The 21,966-nt window shown below is 37.8% G+C and overlaps 1 protein-coding gene across 1 annotated transcript in view; it reads left to right on the top strand.

Annotated features, from left to right (window-relative positions):
* CPXM2 (carboxypeptidase X, M14 family member 2) overlaps positions 1-21,966 on the top strand; it is a 77,852-nt gene that overhangs the window by 47,317 nt on the left and 8,569 nt on the right. Inside the window, 8 exon segments of the mRNA XM_009277944.1 lie at positions 1,942-2,026; positions 2,559-2,709; positions 10,765-10,784; positions 10,786-10,854; positions 15,984-16,107; positions 17,567-17,763; positions 18,642-18,821; positions 19,797-20,094. Coding sequence (XP_009276219.1) covers positions 1,942-2,026; positions 2,559-2,709; positions 10,765-10,784; positions 10,786-10,854; positions 15,984-16,107; positions 17,567-17,763; positions 18,642-18,821; positions 19,797-20,094 — 1,124 coding nt within the window.

The raw sequence follows: 21,966 nt of genomic DNA, 5'->3' as shown, positions 1-21,966 counted from the left end.
AGTTGTTTAACAAATGTTGAAGTAGTGTGTGCATTACAGGTGGCAGATATATTAATCTTTTCAATACAATAATAAAAAGTTCAGTCTGCTTGGCAATAGTCAAGATTTTTCCATTTAAAACAACATGAATGGCAAAATCTATTCATTGAAGAAGGCTGGTGAAAGATTTGCAAAGGACTAGTTTAGTGTGTAAAACAGAGCTGGGTTTGTTCAGTAATTTTTTCATAATCGTATGATATCTCATCTTTGACTTTTGGGAGTATTAGTAAACTACATACAGAAGTGTTTTTCTAAATCCTACTGAACACTTACCTAATATTTGGGTTTAGGCGTCATTGTAAGTCTGGACATCAGTTTGAATCTTTTGTGTAAGTGGGACCGCTGTTACTCAGAAAATGAAATAGCAGGTAGAAATCTAAAGTTATAAATTCTCTGCTGCCATGCATTGACTTAGGCATTATTTGAAAGTTGCTATTTTGTACAAGACGAAGCTGGACGAACTTGTGCTGATCTTGTGGCTGATGAATTTGCTCTTGTTCCACCCCTGCCCCTTTTTTGGTCTTCACTAGAAGCCTGACTTTCTTGTAGTGAACACATAAAAGCTAGTTTGTCCCTTTAAGCATAAGCACAGTGAAGTTAATGTGTGTGTTCATAGGTAGTTTGCTAAGATTATTTGTTGATTTTAAAAGAAAGAAAAGCAAAGTTGCATTTGTATGGGTGCAGTACAAGGGGAAGCTTTTCTTAGGTGTGTCTGTCCTTCCAGATACTCCCTTATCTCCGATCCATATGCTCTGCTGCTTCTCCCATAACTGCCCAAATTGCCCCTCTTCTTTCTAGTCTCAAGAGCTTTCTTTACCCCGGTTTCACTCCCAGCAACTGACTGTGTAGCTTAGCTAAGAACCTGTGTTCAAGAATGACTGCTCTAGAGGGCTGCTGGATACGCATGATCAGTTTATATACATGAAAATAGAATTTAATCATCCTGGACTGACTTTACAGTACAAAGATACCTCCAAGCCACAGCTCTCTTCCAAGTCACTGCCTATTGAAACCAGGAAGGTGTTAGGAAAGAAAATAAATTACTTCTGCCCTTTCAGACCAACAAATATGACAGGAGAGTCAGGGCATTACCTTCTCCATAGCTGTATACATATTACCATGGGGAATGCCCAGACAGTGTAAAAGCTATGTAGTTTTAACTCCACTCAATATAGGAAGCAGCATTTTATTTCTCTTCATAGTCTTCTTTAGCTGAATACAGACAAGACATAATTTAAGTACAAATGAAGATTTTTGTTTTTTAGATTAAAGGGGATTTTGCTGTAAATCAGATAACAGGCCACTAGAAAGATCAGCCTACTGAAGACTGATCTAGATATTGTAGTAGTGCACTAGTACTGTGATCAATTGGACTCTGCTGTGCAGAGACAGAATTGTCTCTTTGTTCTTATCTATTGCTAATAAATACAGGAATGACTGCAGGCTCCAGTCATTCTTGTATTGGAAGAAATTGAAATTTTCCTGGTTGAAATTCACAGACTTTTCATCCTGGAGTATTTATTACTTTTTTCCATCCTCTCTGATAATAACAGCAGAAACAATAAATGTTCTGTAGCTGAAAAGGTAAGATTTCTGAACACTGGATGCATCTGGTTTAGATAAGCCATTTATCCCAAACTCTGCATAGAAAAAGGAAAGGAGAGCAGTAATCCTGGAATCCCAGAATATTATCTTGTTGGGTTTTTGCTTCTACGTGCTAGGCTTTTGTAATTAGCTGTTGAATCTAGATTTGCATGTCACTTTTTCAGCCAAGTGTTGACATGACTTTGCCAAGTGGGATTTCCATTGCTAGCAGTCTTACAAGCTTTATTGCATTAAACACAATTTGCAGTCATTCTAAGTTAGGAAAAAATAACTTAGATACTCTTTGTCTTTTTCAAGGAGTAACTGGGTGACCTCTTACAGAGTATTGGTGAGCAATGACAGTCATGCATGGACTGCTGTCAGAAATGAATCTGGAGATGTGGTGAGTATCACGAAACAGTTTTATGAAATAGAGCAGAGATGGGAAAGTGGGGACTGTCCACGTGGAGTTTTGATTTGCAAGATTAGTCAATGTAAGACTATAAGGCAACATCTCTCAGTGGTCCCACTAATTTTAAGAGCAAATCACATAATGCAGAGAGGGACCCGGAATATCCTATATAGCAAATCTGTATGTGTCTGCCTATGGATGTGAATGCCACCCTGGCAGCGGTCTTGCCTATGATATGTTTCTTGTTGCATGGCCCGTACAAGGGTTAGCATGAGTCTGCTGATCCCTGAGGACATGTCATGCCCATGAGGTACCTATTGCCAGAGAGAGGGTGTGGAGCTCTGGCTCCTTTGCCCCTCTCTGAGGGGCATGGGGCAATTGTGCTCTTTGAAGAGCAGTTCTGGCCTGGGCCACCATCAACCTGGGGCTGTACCAGGTGACTTTATTTGTTTCTATTACCAAAAGTGCTAAAAAACTTTTTGAAGAACTGATCTTGCCATTTTCATATGTTTGGCCTGCATAGATTTTTGAAGGAAACAGTGAGAAAGAGATCCCAGTTCTCAATATGTTGCCGGTGCCACTGGTTGCACGTTATATCCGTATAAACCCTCGGTCCTGGTTCGAAGAAGGTAGCATCTGTATGAGACTGGAAATCTTAGGGTGTCCTTTGCCAGGTAAGAGTCTTTCTCAATTGATGTTGATGTGGCCGCCTGCACCAAGACTCCTTTGGATATCTTTTCTTTTAGTATAATACCTGTCTTTAGTGAGTAGAGTTATGCAAAAAGAAACAAAAATGTCTGTCCAGATACATGGACAGTATCAGGATAACTCTTCAAATGCAACCGCATAGTATCTATAAGTGGCATTATTAATAAAACAAGATTTCATGGATGATCCAACAAGATTTTCTCTGTTGTTTGGGCTGAAGTGCAGTGCAATTAATCTTACTGAGTGCACATGTACTAGGGAGGCAACAGAATTAAGTATTAGGACAGTCACTTGCAGATGTCTTAATCTTCTAAGGCAAGAAAGAACCATTATAATCATGTAGTCTGATTTTTTTTTTTTTTTTATTTCATTGTACAGGCCATAGGACTTCCCTGAATTTATTTGAAGGCAAATATTGTGACTGAACTAGTGCTTATCTTGTAGGGGGGAAGGAGGGGAGTTGGGGATGTAAAGAACTTCTAGCAAATTTCAAGTGTTATCAAATCCAGCATGATCCCTGGTTAAGCCTCAGGTGAAGAAGGTAAATGGTCCTATCCTTGGTAAAGACTGTAGAAAAGTCACAACCTGATGTTAGCACAAGCTTCAGGTGTTAGCTATTTCTCTTATCATATGAGTGCAAAATACAATTAGGGTTTTGCTAAACAGTGCATACAAAGTGAAACCTTACACAAGGCCACTTAAAAAAAAAAAGGCATTCAATACCGCAAATTATGACAAAGCCATGTTTCTGTTAAACACATTGTAAATAGGTGTCATGGTGGATTTGTGTCTTCATACGTGTGTGTTTGTATACAAATATTTGAAAAACTGTTTGTTCAAATCTTTTCTAAGTTGCCCCACTACTCATTCCACATCTCTCATCTGCTTTTTTTTTTTCTCTTTGATCTTAAATTCTGGCACCTTGGGGATAGCGCTCTCATTTTTTTGCAGGGGGCTATGAATAGTATTTTCAGAAATACGAGAGCCAGAAAGAGAACTGCCTTTCCAGAGCCTATCATTACTGCTTTAACTGTTCCTGCTGCCGTTCAGAGACTTGCTGTCTCCGATTCCACTGTTGATGTAGGGTCTTCACATTGCAAGCAGAGGTAGCCTGATTTTTGTCCTTTAGACGTTTAAATACTCATGGGGAAAAAAAAACCCAAACAACAATCTGGGGCACGGAAGGGATAATTCTCTGACGAAGAGAAGTATGGGGCAAGTATTGTCATAAAACTTCGTCTGTAGGTGTATTACCATGAAGCAGTGAAAGTTAGCAGCACTTAGACAATTGCTTTTCTGGGGGTAACAAATACATCCTGGACTTGAATGGCAGTGATGAGGGGTGTCCTGTGTATGTGAATATTCATGTTTTCAGTAGGATTCTGATTTATTTCAACTGTCGGTTTAGAAGACTCCAGCTCTGTGGGTTGCTTGTTTCCCACTGTACCTTTTACCCTGGAAGGGCAATTCCAGGGCCAGTATTTTCCCTCAGCTCTTGAAAGGGCTGTCAGAGAGCAGTGATCTATCCCAAATTCCTATGCAGGTTTGCAGAGGATCCACTCTCCATAACACAGGATGTGAGGCTGAAGGAAAAGCGTAGCTTTCATCAGCACCGTGACTTTACTGGCGGGCAGGACATGCACGGAGGTCTCCAGAGAATAACAGAGATGACACTCAAACCATTTTGGAGAGCAAGTTGTAGGGAAATTCTCACAATCCTTTTCAGTTCCATAAACCTGTACGTAAAGAGGAAAGAGCAAAAATGTCGATATTTGGAAATGTGATTTTTATTAAGTGCAGCAGCTATTTACACCAGATTTTTATTGGGTATACACCCATACAGGGCCAGATACTGCTTTGCAGTGTCAGCGTTTGTCACCCTTCAGCGTCACGGGGCTGTATCAGTGGGTGAAGGTGTTACGGAAGTAAGAACATATCTGCATTTCCACCACTGTTGCAATGAGTGCTGTTGTGGCTTGTTGCAGGTCTTGGATTAGCATAGAAACAGTATCAATGTTTCTTCATGGTAGTCATTTATTGAGTTAATTGCCTGCAGTGGCTGATTCAGTTTATTCTTGAAAGAAAATACCAGAATCATTCATTGAGAAACACAATGGGAATGGGGTGTGTTTATTCAAAATATAATTGGACTGAAAGAACTAATAGGTTTTGATAAGCTGCTGACCCCTTTTTAGCTTCGAAAGAACTGACATTTCTTTCTTCTGGCTCATTTTATTCATCGCACGCAAGGGTCTCAAAACAAAGCTGTTCCCCAGGTTGCAGAGGCCTTTCCGTGCATGTTTTCTTCCTGTCAGACATGACTTATTTTTTGCAGTTCCCTGTAACTGGATTCCTCACCCTTTATTGGTGTCATCTTGCTAGTCCCAAGTTAGATAACCGACTGGTTTGGCCATGGGTCCAGCATCTTTGATAGCACTGTATTGACTGTGCAACTAGAAATCAAGGGTTCTTTTCTGACAGAGGTTTCATCCATAACACTGGGCAAGTCTCCTAAATTCATCAAAATCAGGAGGTGGAGCGCTGTCGGTTCACACGCCTCTATCCTTTCCGAAGCCCAAAGGCCCATGAAAGAATTTGTGATGCTCAGTTTCCTTGAATACCTGGGGTGTTTCTGATTATATTTGCACCCTGAGTGTGGACATACAAGAAATCGAGTTGTCAGGAGGAGCAGTTTGGTCATGTTTTAGAGCTCCCACGCACTGTGTCCTCCTGAGGCAATGACAATGCACAGGCAGATGGGGCGTAGGGAAATACCTCAAGAAAAAAGTGGGTCTGAAGGAAAGTAAGTCATTTTCCATGACTGTGAATTTCTTTTCATGTCTTTTAAACCTGTATTGTTAGGTTTTATGTCTTTATTAATCCCTGAATAAATTAAGTGATTTGCATTCAGTCTGTACTCTATATCAGCTTTCTATCATGTAGGCTCACAAGGGAGGGTAAGAAAGGAATACCAGATAAAGGAGAAACCTGAATAAGATATTAATATTCTAGGAAAACTTAGCACTGGCAGAATGTGATGGAAATGGTTAAAGACAGCTAAGACCCATTCCTGTGGGTAGGGTTCTGTTAATAAAACCTTCTGCATATGCTAGGTGCACTAGAAGTTGGACAAATTGTGAGAAAACACTATTTAGACAATTGGAACAGAGAAGTTACTGATTATCTAATCAGTATTATATACGATGATTGTAATTTTCATCAGTGAAATGCTTATATATTATTCATAACATACATTTTTGGTGTACTGTAGGCTAGTTTTGACAAACAACCTTTTCTAGACTATTACCGTAGCTCTACAAAAAAAGCTGTGTTATCCAACTGTGTCAGTAACGTCTTTCAGGCAACAGAAGTGATTTGCTGTTTCACCGAGGGAAAAAATTTATCTGTGGAGGAAAGATGCCAGAAAATCCTACCTATAGCAGAGGATCAGTGCCATTTCTCACTGGGGAAAAAGAAGACAAAAACACCAGCATTTAATTCCCTCTCCAGTTTCCAAAAATGTTAGTATTTACATAGATGTAGACTGACATGCAGAGTCTTTTGCAATTGCCTCAGAGGGATGGATGTGCTTTCCTTGCCTGTTCTTTCTCAAACCTAAGGAAAATCAAAAAGAAACTTTATATGATCAAAAGTACCCAGAGATAGGAGAGAGAAAATTAGCTGAGCTCTTCATGCATTTATTTATACTGTAGAGTATTCAAGGCAATAGGCAATTATTTCAATGGAATAAATTTGTGATTAAATTTAATTTTTAATAATTCTTATATAGAAAACTATCATTAGTATCATGATTATGCCATCACTTTCAACCCAAGATAAAAGATGAACTACTCTGTAATGGAGTACTGTGTTTTGCCGTGGATGTATCATTCAGTCCTATTTTCATTGCTTGACTCTTCTTGCCAGTCTACCTGGTTAAGTCTAGGAGTGTGCTCTTTTTGTATAAAACTGTGACTTTCTACAACTATCTTTGGTTATAAGTGATCGTGTATACAGCAGTACTAAATTCAGTGAGCTACTACTTGTGAGAGTAAGTTTTTGCTTAGAGTGACAGTCTGTCCTTGTGTTCTGCTTTTATCATTACAAAGCTCAATCTTAATCTTGGGCAGTTTAAAACTTTTTTGGGAGTTTGCCTGAGCAAAGACTGAATAAAAATGAGACCAAAACCAATAATTCTCCTGGGAAAGGCCAATGTATTATGTTTCTCCATAGTCATCAAGACAGATGTGTAACATCCCCCAGCAATGCAGTGGGTGTCATTAAAAGGTTTTCTTTCATATTTTATTTGTAAAATGAAGTGTATACTATTCTGAAGAAGTATTAATAATCCTCAGAATTACCGTTATTATCAGAATCAAACTGTAGGAAATCATTAGAAATATCAAATGTTGGTCGAAAACCTTTAAGAAGCAACTACTGCAGGTTAAGAGTTTGGGTTTTCTCTTACCCATTGTTGTCATTCATTACGCTTAACTGAAATTAGTTGTTTGGTATTTGACTATATATCAACATCTATAGACAAGAATCCATCTATAGTTGAAGAATATTATTTCATTGCTGATTTATTGTATGATGTTAATGCTCATGACTGCCATGAAATAGATCATGTGGAAAAAACCTTACAATCATCTGATATGTCTGCCAGAAGATTTTTTCAAGGTTACATGTCTGCTGTCTGTGACATGTTCAATTTTGTGAAGACAAGTCAAATTCACTTATATTACACGGAAATGAAAAAATCAGTCATTTGCAAAATGGCATGTTGAGGTTTTTAAGGCAGTCTAAAGGATTTAGACTAGAATATTCTTTTTATTAAAAACTTAACTAAATCACTTGGATTGACTTCATTATCTCATCCATTTGGAGCACCATATGAACACCATTTCTGAACCTGCAACCTCCATCGGTATGATACCATACAACTCACTGTAGCACTTCTGTGAGAATGAAGCATATGAACAAATCACGTTGGGAATGGATGCAAGTTTTACTTACTAAATGAGAGCATTTTGATAATATTGGTTTGTGAGTGTTGATTTAATCTTCAAGTCATTGCAAAGCTCACTTCATACCTTTCCAGTGCCAGTTAAAAGAACACTGAAAACTAAAGGAGGAAAAAAAGACCAAGACACATTGCTGCTGTTAGCATAATAACTGGAAACCCACTGGAAGTATCAGGGCTCCACTGCTTGAGGTGCTGTGTGGAGCTGTAATATAACAGAAAATCCCTTCTATATGTCGAACTGCTGAGCAATTGATCCGCTCTGGTACTTTATATGGGCAGTCCCCAGAGCTCTCATGCTGGAAAGTAGTTGGGCATTTTGGAGCTTCCTAGTCACTTGACCATCTTTACAAATAGAAGTATGAAGGTAAGAAGCTACCTTTACCTGCAAACTTAATTAACTCTGCTGGTAATGTAAAGATAGATTAGTGGTAGAAAAAACTAATATATTCCTCTGTATAAATGGGAGTGCCACACTTTTGCAGGATCATTTTTTCTTGGAAGAAAGAGAGACTGTCTCAGGTAGTGCCATGAATAAACGAGTGTATTTCAATTCTAATTCTTCTGTGGTTTGAGTTTCTTAGTCTCTTATTCTCTGTTTTGTTAAAGAAAATAATTTTTGCCAAAGTGGACCTAACTGGCTGTGCACAAGACTTGTATGCCTTTCTACATTTTAGCTTTTAATTTTCTAATCTGTATTCCTGCTGCAACAGAAATCCAGTGATCCAAGCAGACTCACAGTAGAGCCTGGCAAAATGAGAGTGTTAATTCTCTAGGGAGCTGTCAAATTGCACACTGTTTTTGAGGAAGGACCAAAGATACAATCATTCTCACTGTATGGTTTTTTTAAGTTTCCACCAACTCTACAGCATTCACAGTCATTCCCATTATATCAACGTTTTATGTATGGAAAAAGTGCCAGACTTTGAAAGGAATGGGATTAAAGTATTAGGGAAAAATACTGGTTGCTGTATATTTTGGCTGGTGGTGATAGAGAAAGCCTTTCAGCATCCTGGCAGTTTTATTATGTTTATATTTTTACAACAGAGGGATATTTTTACAATGGTGAAGATATTCTGTGTGGCATTAAACACATTGTCTCTTTCTAGAAGAAGTGGTTTTTTTATTATTTCCATTTCTCAGTCATCAATATATTAATGAATAATTTCTACAAATTAACATGGGTTGACCTTTAAGAGTTGGTATTCCAGAATCATCTGCAGGGTTAGTGCAGCATCATTGCTGTCAGTGGACTTGCATCAATTTAGCTTGCAGTTAGGTTGGAAAGAAGACCTAAAAATGCAGGTGAATTATGTGAAACTTAACCCTCTTGATTCTTCAAAACTTTTTTTAGTAAGCAAAGAAATCTTGTTTCCTCACCTGGTTAGGCTCTAATTCAAATCCATTTCCAGGTGGTCTTGCTATAGAGTAAGTTCTCACTGGAAAGGACAGACTGCATTGAACAACCAGATTTTGTTGAGGCAAGATTTTTTTTTTTACATTTTTCAGTCATATTTGTAGAGCAGTGTTCAACTGACCTTCTAGTATTTCTGCTGTAGGTTAGGGAATAGAAGTGGAGACAAGTATGCGAGTGAAGAGTAAATAAGTGGTAGAGAACATGGGTAATGTTACAGTGAAGCTTAATGGAACTTGCATGTTTCATTTCATAAATAACTTAAATAGTTCAAAGTTTGCTTTCCTTCCACATAAGAAAAAAAAACTTTTAAATTTTTTTGGCAAGAACAAATTTAAGAATTTAGAGGGTTTTATGTCAGAAATATGAAGCTTAAAAATGTTGTTATAAGATACTTTTATGTTATGAGCTCTCCATAATTTCATTGTGTTTGTTGTTGCAGGATAGTAGTATCTGTGTATTCTTTCTACTAATAATTATGCTTTTGTTACCCCCCAAAAAATCACAACTGTTAGGTGATACTGTTTTAAAAAAATAATTTTTCTTCTCTAGAGACAGTGTCTTTTGGCTGTGTTGCAATAAGACAGGATGATACTTAAGCTTCAATATTTGGCTTTTTTCCCAATAATTTTAAATCAAATGAAGATGATTTTGTGCGAAGGGAAAAAATTTATCATAACAGCCTGACAACCACTGGTTTGACAAATGATTACTCAAACTTCCAGATCCCAGATATGACATCCCAGATATAGTAAATTAAGGAATGTCTCCAATGTTTTCCAAATAGACTTGTTTATCTCTAAAAATAAATCATAATAGATTAGGTTTAGGAGCATATATATCAGGAAATATAAAGCTGAGCCCTAACAGTCTTGGCCTGTTTTTTTTCCAGGTGAATGGCCTGGAAAGTCAAGGAAACAAAGATTTTTGTTCTATCCACATATTCTCCTTTGATACTTCAAAACATGCAAACTATAAATTATATCCATATAGAAATGAATATGTTAATTTTAAAGTAACAAAGACCTTTGACTTCCACAAAAAATGTTTAAGGAAATAATCAGGAATGTTTAATATGCACAGCAGATCCTTTCTGTATTTTGCAAGCAGTGCATAGACTCTGAAAATACTCATCAAGAAAATGAAAAGATAATTCCTTGTAACAGTAAATTAATCAAGTAGACGCAAAACATTTACTGGGGATTTTTCCTCTGATGTGATTTTTTTCCACTCTTTTATCTTGCATCCGACTCATCGTTTTCCAGTGTCTTTTGCGCTCCTCTGTAGCCTCAGGATGCCCTTCTGCTTTTTTATTGAAGTTTAGTTGTTTGTGCAGAGTAGCTGTCTAGCAAGCTGATGCCTTCTGCCTCCTTACTTCTGTTTGGATCTATATCAGCTGATTTGTGCAGTAATTAGAAATATTTCAAATTTGTTGTTTCTTTGAGTTTTGCTTTTGAAAACCTGTTTTAAATACATATAGGACAGTGGAATTCAGATTTCCATGTTCCTTGCATGCATTATGGCTAAGCATCTTTATATTTGAAATTAATAAGCACATGAAAATTCTTTTATTTCTTTTCCTAGACCCAAATAATTATTACCACCAGAAGAAATGAAATGACAACTACAGATAATCTTGACTTTAAGCATCACAACTACAAAGAAATGAGGCAGGTAGGCAAAGAGGCTGGTGTGTGACCTGGATATGGAGGGTGGATGGGTACAGGCTTTTGAGCCCTTATGGAATCTGAATTCTACCTGTTAAAAATATTATTAAACGGTCTCTGCAATCTATTTTAAAAATCATTTATTTCTGTTTTAATCTGTTAAAAGCAGCAATCTATTAAAATCCCAAAGTCTTAATTTGTACATCGTCTAACCTTAAACAGTGACATTACATGACAGAGGGAGTATTTACACATGATGTGCCATCATTTTTCTTTCCAGTATATTTAAGTGGTGAATGTTACAGTGGTTTCTCCTTTCAGATTTGACCCTGACTTGGCCATCAGAATTCTATATTTCAGTGGTTTTGGATAATCAGAATAACATAAAAAAATTAAAATAAAGAATATTATAAAAGAATAAAAAAAATTAATTAGTATAATTTTAAATCTACCAGCCTTGTTAATCTTGTTCCTTTAACCTCAAACAGGCAACCTTATTGTTATTTTTGGTTTTGTTGTTTTTAATCTTGCTTCGAGAAGATAACATGTTTGGACTTGAAGTGTGTGAATTTGCTGTGTGCTGAATTTTCAGTGTATTTATACTGCATGAATCACCATTCATTTTTATTGAGCAATTGTGTACTGAGTCACACATTTATTTCGGTAGAGATTTCGTGGCCTATATTTCTTAGCACAAAGATTAGACAAGTAGAAACTCAATTGGCATAATTACTGTCAAGAACAATAAAATAAAGTGTATTTTAGATTCTTATTGCAGAAAGACAGGTTGGTCAGGTTAGAAATATCTTTGGGGAAAAAAACACAGCTTTAAAACAAAATGTTTTTCCACTTTTCATAGAAGCAGAAAATTGGCGACTGTGGCTGAGAGCTGGTCAGTTGTGAACTGTCTTTGTGCTCTCCCAAGTCCTGGTTTTCTGTTTGACAAAATACTTAATTTATTTAGTGCTTATGGGATTCTGATTGGGTTCTGCTGCTGGTAGAAAGAAGATTGTGGGTTGGGTTTGCAATAAGTCTTATATACTCAAAACTATTCTCAGAACTTAATAATTTCTTTTCTGAGTGTAAAATAGAACAATAATTGTCAATTTCCAGAGTCAACTTATTTTTTTTAAAAAAATACTGTGCATTATTTGTTAGTTTTGTTAGATACTTCACTGCCAACCATCTTAGAAAAACACTGTTCTTTGAAGTTATTTATCATAAACACTGAAGAAAGAGGAGGAGAAGAGGGTTCCCTGGGCCGTGTTTAGGAAGCATTGTATTACATTGCAATATGTCAAGTATTTGTGAGGGGGAGGGGTTTTCTCAGTGTCAGATTATTTTAATAGAACTTTCTGTTTAGGAAGATGAAATTTATAGCACCAATTTTTTCTCTTAAAAGAGCATTCAAGATTCTTTCGGTCAATGGGAACACTCACTGTATCCTGTATGCAGAAGTCAGGATTGTCTTACAGTCCAAAATATTTACATGATGTATTCATGCTGTATAGAAAGCTGTTAAAATAATTGATAGATATCCCCGGAAATAGTTTGAGATGGACATTTGAGTACAACTGTCTTTGAAATAGACTGAAATAGCTAATGTGGGTCATATCTTTCTGAGGAAATAGGAGTGTTAATTTTGAAATCCATTTAACTGGATGTGACTCACATCTTTGGACAAGCCAGACTCCAGGCACCCCTGAAGTCTTGTGCTGCTCTTCATGGCCAGCTGTGTTTATGAAGTGATGTAATGATAATGCAGAAAATTGAAGAGCACTGCATATGTTACCAGTTGAACAGGTTTATTTGAGGGTGAAACAACCAAATGTAGAAGACTAGAGCGATACCCAGCAAACATCCTAGGTTGCATGCAATGCCAGGTTGACAGTCTCTATTTGATAGTTTCCAGGCTCAAGGAGGAGGTAGTTTCTGGTTTGGCCCGCAGCAGAACAAGAAATATGGAGATCTCCACAGAGGATAACGAATAGCCCTAACCTGAAAGGCATTGACTGAGAGCCCTTTTGCCTCCTTTAAGTGTAGATGGCACTTAGACCTACATTTAATGCACCTTTTCTGCAAAATGAAGGAATTGGACCTTCAGAGACCAGTTTTGTGGGGCTTCTTCAAAGACTGCATGCAGTCTTTTTCCAGGGCACTAATAGGGTAAATAATTGGTAGTGACAAACAAATGGGAACTGTCAAATAAGAACTGCTAGTGAATGTAATTGTGGAAGTGTTTTACAGTCCTGCTGGCTGTTAATAAAGCCCTGACTGACTGTTATCATCAATTGTCTTTGACAGTTTGTACAAAGCGCAAAGAAAACACTGTGACATTTCAGGTGACCTATTGTGCCGTTTGTAGGAAATGGGTATGAGAAAAGCAAATATGAAATATGTTCATTTTCAGTATTGTATTTACATATAAACATTTAACTACATTACTATATCCATACTGCTATCAAAAGAGCCATGGTGAAGTCTACTACAGAGGCCCTAATTCAGGAAAGGTTCTTTGTTTGACTCGGAAAAAATAATCACATGCTTGCAATTAAAGAGATGATGGGGAGTTTACTGAGGCCAATACAAATATTTCCACTGATTGTAATATACTTTGAACTTGGTTCTAGGCATTTTTCTCACTAGTAATGAACTTCTAACATTTAACTGCTTTCCTAAATCAATGCTCTGGGTATCCTGTGCCCACTGCAGTGCCAGGCATGTTAGGAAAGCTTCTGCTCTGCAGCTTGATTTCAGAGACAGCTCTGAGAAGGCAGGCTCATCTTCCCTATTTCGCATCTTGGGGAGCTGCATGGATGCAGAGATATATCAGTCAGGAGAGACTTTCCTGCGGTTTGAAAAGAGTGTAAGGAGAGGAACTAGTAACTAGTAAACACAGAGCTGAGACAGTAACTTACTTATACATTACAGAAAGAGGGTTTTAGCCTGCTAAAATAGACCTTCTTTTAATGCAATATCTGTACTTATTGGCAGAGTGAAAAAAATAATGTTTATCTCTATTGGAGAAAACCACGGTGTCTGATCTAATAATAATCCATTTCATCCTCTTGTCAGTAGAACATAAATCTATAATCTCCACACAGTAGACCTTGGATAAGCTTTGGTCTGTGAGGCTCTAGTAAGAGGTCCATAGTTCCATATCTGTTGATAGTATTTTTGGTTCATTATGAGTGGGTTCAGATGTGGTAGCTCTTGACCGTGAAGATTTAAGGCAGTCTGTCTCAAAAAGTTGGGAATTGACTTGTTTAAACCAAGCACTAGAAAATATAAAACAATGTCCTCTGGCTTCACATATGTGTTTCAGCTGGAACAACAAATGATGATGTAGTTACTTACATATGCCCAGAACATTAAAGAGAGTTTCACGGAAATAGCTGGGAACCCATAATACCAGCACACGCATTATGATGACAGTGGTGAAAAAAAGTAGATATGAAACTAGACAATACACTGAAAGAGCACATCTGGCTGTATTTTTCAGATGAGTGCTGAGTTTAGATTTGCAAAAGAAATTGTTTCTCGTATGTATAAAACCAACGTGTGAGATGAACAAACACATAAAAATAGCATCTTTTTGGTCTCTTTGCAACATGATTATAAATAGAAGTGAAGTCTTTTATGAGAGGAATTTTAATGATGTTCTTCCCAATGTGAATTGTGTTTCCACTTAGATTTGCTAAATGGTGTCATGGGAATCGGACACATCTAATTACTGCATTTTTTAAACCATCAGCCTTGTGATCATCCAATATTATTTCTAAATTAACACTGCATGAGGAAAGAGTTTTGTTATGCTACAGTATTTCTTCAATAATGTATGCACCCTTATTTATTAAAAGATTGTCTAATTAATATTCTCTAGGGTTCCAATTTACAGTAAAGTCCTTACTTCTTTCTTTAATGCCTTCCAATGGAAAAAAAAAATGAAGACAGATAAATTCATGTCATTTAAAGCTATTTGCAATAACTTCTTATTAATAACACATAAATTTTCAGTCTTGTTTGTAAATTTTAACATTCAGCTGAAATGTCACAGTAAAGTGTTTGTGGGACAATTTAGATTCCAGATACCCTTATCTGGATGACATCTGTGTGACTCCATTCATTTGAACAGAACTATACTCTTAACCATGACCTTCCTTATGCACTTTAGTAAGCACTAAGGCTATTCGATTATATTTTGACTATGTCATGCAATATCTGCAGAAACAATGAATAGAATAGATTTTGACGATAGGAATGTCTTCAGACCATCTGTTCGCATTTCCATTATTAATTCTCTTTTTTGCTGAAACTTGGTAAGCAAAGTCTGAGGAATCTGTTATTTACTGAAGGAGTATATCCTGCTGTGTTTATGGAGTCATTCAGATTATATTTATCTCACTATTTTGGCCACATCAACACTGCCTTAATTAACAATTTTTCCATATGAGATTTCACATTGTAAATCAAGAAGCGGGGGGGCTTGGTTTCTACCTCAGTGGAGGCAGGTGTAATCAGAATTCACTGGGAAAAGCGTATTTAAATGGATGATATCAGTCTCTTAGTTTGTTTTGAATTAAGTTGCTGCCACATAGGGCAAAGGAGAGAGAAATCTCCTTTACTGGCCAGAGAGTGTCTGTGGCAACCTGTAATGTGTATGCATTGCCATGCCATTAACACCCCGGGCCATCTCAAGTTACTTAGCTACAGTAAATCACAGACTGTGTAGAAGTGTTAAGGTGGCTAATTATCCTCCATTGCATAATGTTTTGAAAATGTGTTTGGTTGTATAGTAGTCATGTTTTTGTTGGTTTTATTCCTATTGGACTTCCCCCTCAAGTCCTTAATTTTGTGATAATATTACAAATACATCTCATGTAAGAAAGATCTTGAACCTCACCTACGCTGTGGGGTTTCAGCAGACAGTATTCAGCATGTTCCAGCTGAACAAACATAATGTTGTGTGATAGCAGAGCTGTAATTCATGAACTAAACATAAAGCTTTTACAACTAAGAAATAATCAGAAAAGAAACTGAAGAGGTTTTGCCACAACCAATTTGGAATGAAATAATTAGTAGTGGATCTACTTTGATGCTGCATTGTCTAACTATATGTCCTTTTTTTGTTGGCAGTTGATGAAAACTGTGAATAAAATGTGCCCGAATATCACAAGGATTTACAATATTGGAAAAAGCAACCAAGGACTAAAGCTGTATGCTGTCGAGATTTCTGACAACCCAGGAGAACACGAAGTTGGTTAGGATTTAGTCTAACTAAATCTGTTGAAGGGTGTTGGGATTTGGCTTTTTTTGTATGCTCATTCTCTGTATCTGCAGTAATTATCACTGATGGAATTATATTCATGGCAACAAAGATTTCAAATGTATGTGGGAGGAACTTCAGCACTATATTTCTAAATTGGGAAGAGGAGGGTGAGCACAAATAGAAGGCATTTTGAATGTGGGATCAAATTCTTTAATGATAATGAGTTTTATTCTTTACAATAAAAAAATAAAAGTGAATTTTAGTACTGGGGAATGGATTTTAGTGGTGGGGATTTATGTACCTTTGGAAATTTACCTTTTTTATATGGGGTGAATGCATTGCAAGAAAGGACAGGTCAAATCTCCCAAATCGTCTTTCACTGATGAGTGTTGGCATACAATTTCCTACGGTGATATAATTCTTCAGAATAGAAACTCATTCGGTCTTTGGTCCTTCTGTGGAGAAAAAGAAAGATCTCGCTATAATAGTGCCTGGGGCAGCTGTTGGAATAAAGGCGTCTTGTGCTTTGTCATGTCCATAAGTACCTGATATGTATTCATCCCAGCCAAGGAAGAATGCTGCGACGTGCTCCTAAGACATCTCTTTACTTTGCCATAAGGGATGGAGCACAGTAGATGTAATCTCTCAGTAGACTTGAGGCTGACCTTAGACTGCACTCTGAATCTCAGATGTTAACACCAGAATAATTCATCTAATCTGCCTTGTCCACTTACCTATTTTTGAGAGTCCTGCAGAAAACATGCAAGGAGTATATCATGGACCAGACAAACTGGGAGGGTGGATCCAGCCACAAAACATAGTTTGGCCAGTTAGCGTCTGTCCTGTTGATGTCTGCAAGTGTTATTCATACAAAGGACAACCAAATTGTGGGGCTTTTTTTAATAGCTGGCACTATTCCTAATCATCTTTGAAGTATTTTATAGTTGAGTGCAAGTATTGCGGTATTCAGTATAACCTTGAAAAATACATGTGAACCTGTTCTTCGATTAGTGAAGGAAAAGGAGTGTGTGAAGTCAGAGATCAATTATGTACAGTTACTGACTGTTATCTTCTAAGACCCTTAACAGCTGTCCCAAAGAACTACTAGCAATGTATTTTTCATGTTATTTTTAGACTATTAGAGCTTTTAAAATATACCTGTAACATGCTGAAATTGTGAGTATAATTAAAAATCTGTTTAATGGAAAATGGGTTTTGGAGGTTTTACAGTGGCTTTAGATATCACTGATACGTAAGCCAGTTCTTCTAAAATAGCAACAGAAAGTAATTATTTGTTTCTGTAAAGTTACATTTTCACCTATCATTTGTTCAGTTAAGGCATTTCTCCAGCTCTCCTTAAATGAAATGTTGCTGATTGACATTAATGAAATTTGGTTAGATATTTGATTTGCTGCTCTGACTACACTTCTGCCCCGTGTGTTTTCAACAGGTGAACCAGAATTTCGGTACATTGCAGGAGCTCATGGGAATGAAGTACTTGGACGTGAGCTAATCCTTTTGTTAATGCAGTTCATGTGTCAGGAATACCTGGCTGGGAACCCACGCATCATACATCTCATTGAGGATACCAGAATCCACCTCCTGCCCTCAGTCAACCCAGATGGATATGACAAGGCATATAAAGCGGTAATATGATTATGGACATATCAAGGAATTATTTTAGTTGTATTAGATTAATGAAACATGCTCCTGTTGTCATTGGTTTTTTTTTTTCAAAGATCGTATTTTACAAGCAATCAAAATAAATTAAAAAATAAACACATCAAAGCAAGCATAAGCCACTGAAACAACTTACTCAGAAAAAAAGCTGAATGAAACAGTATTCTATGTGACATTGGCTAACAGGAAGATGTATATGGAAAGGAGGGTCATGAAGACTGCCAGAACAAACCATACTGAGGTGTATAGATCAATGGGAACACCATTATGGAAAATGGAAAATTCATGCAGTCTCTTTCTCATGAGAAAACAAGCTAAGCACATGAAAATTTGCATTCCTCCACAGCTGAAATTTAATAGTGCGTCTTTAAGGAGAGCACAATGTGTTGGGCATCATAATAATTCAGTCTGGAAGACGACAGACACCAGGAGGAAAAATTGCAGGAGCTGGACAAATACACTGGAAAATCTTCCAGGGCAGTCTGTAGAAGACTGGAATACAAAAGTTGCACTCACAGCCATGGAAGGGAATATATGCCATCCCTATCGCAACCCAGGGGAAAACCAGTCTTAAATAGAAACCTTGAAAACAAAACAGAACATTTTGGCTAACCCCAAGTAATTTTTCATGGGTTTTGCTTCACCTCATTCAAGGTTTCATACAAAATGAAAAAAAGCAAATTATTCATTTCAGTTAATTAAATAATTAATCCTTCCGTTTCTCTGTATAGAATTATATCTGACACATCCCCAGACACTTTGCTGAGGGGTCACAGGTTGTCGCATTCTGAATGAACATTTGTCTTTTTTTTCTTCTTTTTTTTTTCTATTTTTTTAAATTGAAGGGTTCAGAATTAGGGGGCTGGTCTTTAGGACGATGGACTCAGGATGGCATTGATATCAACAATAATTTCCCTGATTTAAACTCTTTGCTCTGGGAGTCAGAAGACCAGAAGATGAGTAAAAGAAAAGTTCCAAACCATCACATCCCAATCCCTGACTGGTACCTGTCCGAAAATGCCACTGTGAGTAAGACCAGAGAACGGGGAACACAAAGGCTGGGGCAGGCTGAAGGAGTGAGCTTTACATTTCTCAAGAAATTAGTAACTCGTGGGTGAAGTTACACATCTGATCTAAGCTACTTGCCTAGGCTTCCTTGTTAGTCAACGGAAATAAAAATACACTGCAAAAGTACCATTCACCCCCGTAGGGAATGAAGGCATCTGCTTCCTGGAGGATCCTCTTTTCCCTGGGCTATTCCAAGAACCTGGAGGACTCAATACCCAACTTTTAGGTAGCAACAGGTAGACAAAGAGAAACCCATCACAGGGCTGTCCTGTGAATTGGGCTTCTCCCTAGTTTTGCAGCGTAGATGAGCGCTTTGCAAACTCAGTTGCTGTACAGATTTCTCCTGGGGTTTTCTTGATGTTCTTATTTGAAATAACACAGCAAACACTGAGGCATATGCAAAACCAATGCAGTGGCTTATGCTAAAGTTGTTTGTTGGATCATAGTGCCAAAAATTTAACTTATTTTTGCATGGCCTTTTAAATATAATGGCAACTATTTCTAGTGGCTGAGATTCCCCTAGTTTGAGGGGAAGGCACTTAACTGTGGCAGTTCTGTGGGCTTTAGAAACATTTCTGTGTTTAAAATCCCTTATTTCGAAAACTCATTTCAGCCAATGGCAGGGGGAGCAGTGTCATGGTCTGACATCTTTGTTGGCTGCTGCTCTTGGCCTCGCTGTTCAAAGATGTTCCTGCTGCATAAATTACAAACATTAAGATTTTGTTAGTTTTTATGGGTTGTCAGTGACCTCCAAAGCATGGCTGGCAAGCACCATAATTTAAAGAAGCCCTTCTCCTTGGCCACATCTCTTGTGCTGGCTACTCACTCCATGCTAAGAAACTCACAGCGGGACTCTGCGTCTGGTCTACCTTTGAAAGAAGATTATCAAATTTCACAGGTTGAATTAAAGCTGCTGTTTCTTTTTTTCTCAGGTGGCAGTTGAGACACGGGCAATAATAGCATGGATGGAAAAAATTCCTTTTGTGCTGGGTGGCAATTTGCAGGGAGGAGAGCTGGTGGTGGCGTACCCCTACGATATGGTGCGATCGATGTGGAAAACCCAGGATTACACACCTACCCCAGATGACCACGTCTTTCGCTGGCTTGCATATTCCTATGCCTCCACTCACCGCCTGATGACAGATGCGAGAAGGAGAGCGTGTCACACAGAGGATTTCCAAAAGGAGGATGGCACTGTTAATGGTGCCTCCTGGCATACCGTGGCTGGAAGTAAGTGTCTGTAGAAACTGCAATTAGCATTACCTTGCTAAATATGATAATGCCATCACTGTCTGGTGTACCTTGCAGCGGCAATGGTGGTAAAACATGTGCACTAAGAGGAGAATTTCCCTGTCTGAAAGTCTGTTCACTGCATTTCATCAGGTACCAGAGGGTTGAAGGAGACTGTGTCACTAATACCTGGTGATCATTTCATTTAGTACTGAGGTTTCCAAAAGTGCACGTGCAATACGTTTTATGGGTTCTATACATTCAAGATGGTTTGTCAGGACAAAACCAACCCAGTCTAAACCCACTAGCAGGGGGGAACTTGTCGGTTGCCATCTCAGAAGTTGTCAACAGAAAAATGCTGTCAAACAGCAGAGGTAACCAGTGTCAGAGCCGAAGCAGCGACTCCCAAACCAGTCTGGGAGCCTGGGGAGAGACTCCAGTGGCCCTTGGATAAGAAAATCATGATTTCAGCCTCCTGCTCACTGAACTCAGTTGCAGATCAGCCCCCACTCACATTCACTTTGAGTTGTAAAAACAAGCCAGAAAAAGCTGCTGCTAGGCTGCTACCATCCTATTTTTAAAAGACCTGGACTTGCTTACACTTAAACTTTGCGTGGGTTCCGTAGGTATTTCTGCTGTTAGAATAAATTACAGATTGCATTGCTCACCATATGCCCAAGCCTGTTGCCCTGTCAAGGAGTGGGAAGGGGAAGCCGTGTCCCTGGAGTGGAGAGAAAGCATTGATTTCTAGGAAAGCCCAATTAGAAACACATTTTTAACAGCAATAGGCGGGTTATCTCTATGAGTGTACACTTCGAGCAGACTCGGAACAGGCACTCTGCTGATTCATCACAGTTCTGCTCAAAATCTTTGGTTTTTATAAGTGCATCAGTTAGAAAACATATTCTATGAAATTAAGAAATGAGCTGTGTATCTGCCATCATGTGAATAACAATAGGAACAACTACAGCAGTAATGGCAAACAGATGCAAGTGAGCATCTGTGCAGACCGCGTTTTATTGGAGCTGGCTCTTGTTTGTAACTTGCAGGTAGTTTCACTGCATAAACATTTCTAAATTTTGGACACAACTTTAATGGCTTTTACATTGGCCCCTGTAAAGTTAATGCTGGCCAGCCTTTAAAGGCTAGAGCCAAGAATTAACTTTTCAAATATTTTTTCAGGAGGTTAAAAAGTGCTGGGTGAATTCGGAGGTGGGGGAAGATTGAACTTCTTAGATCACAAGGCCAATGCCTGATAATACATTTCTTCACATTTCTGCAAATTCTAAAAAAAACCTTTGAATGCTAATTTGACCACTTAATTATCTAATTTATGAGTTCAATTTTCCTAAGTGCTATAAGAAACATGATTATGAATTGATCCAGAAAAGATGACATTGGCCATGTCACTAACAGCTGTCACACTAAGTTACATTAAGTAATGATGTACAATATAGATGCTGAATAGTATCTTGATTTCTTAGTAACAATTGCATATTGGATTTGGTTCATCTGATTTGTTTTATTGCTTTATGATGTTTCTCATTATAATTTACATCCTGCTCTCTTCCGTTATAATAAGACTTCAAGACTGTCATTGAGAAAAATGCTGAAATTGCTTTTACTTTCGATGCTTTACACCTTGGACTCCAGACTAAGCCTCAAAAGATGTGGTTTCCATTTGAGCTCAGCCTCCAACCTGCAGGATGGTTTTAGACCTCTTCTCCAAATAGACAAATGGAAGAGGATGATTTGTATTGCATACATATATATGCGCGTATGTATATATGTATTGCAGCTGATAGTTAACCAATGGCACCTTGCGCTGTAAAGAGTTGTCCAAATATGATTCTAGATTTGGAGACAGATTTC

Source organism: Aptenodytes forsteri, unplaced genomic scaffold, assembly GCF_000699145.1.
Source record: "Aptenodytes forsteri isolate BGI_AS27 unplaced genomic scaffold, ASM69914v1 Scaffold15, whole genome shotgun sequence".
Classification (NCBI taxonomy): Eukaryota; Metazoa; Chordata; class Aves; order Sphenisciformes; family Spheniscidae; genus Aptenodytes; species Aptenodytes forsteri.
This window is presented reverse-complemented; position numbering and strand designations above follow the sequence as displayed.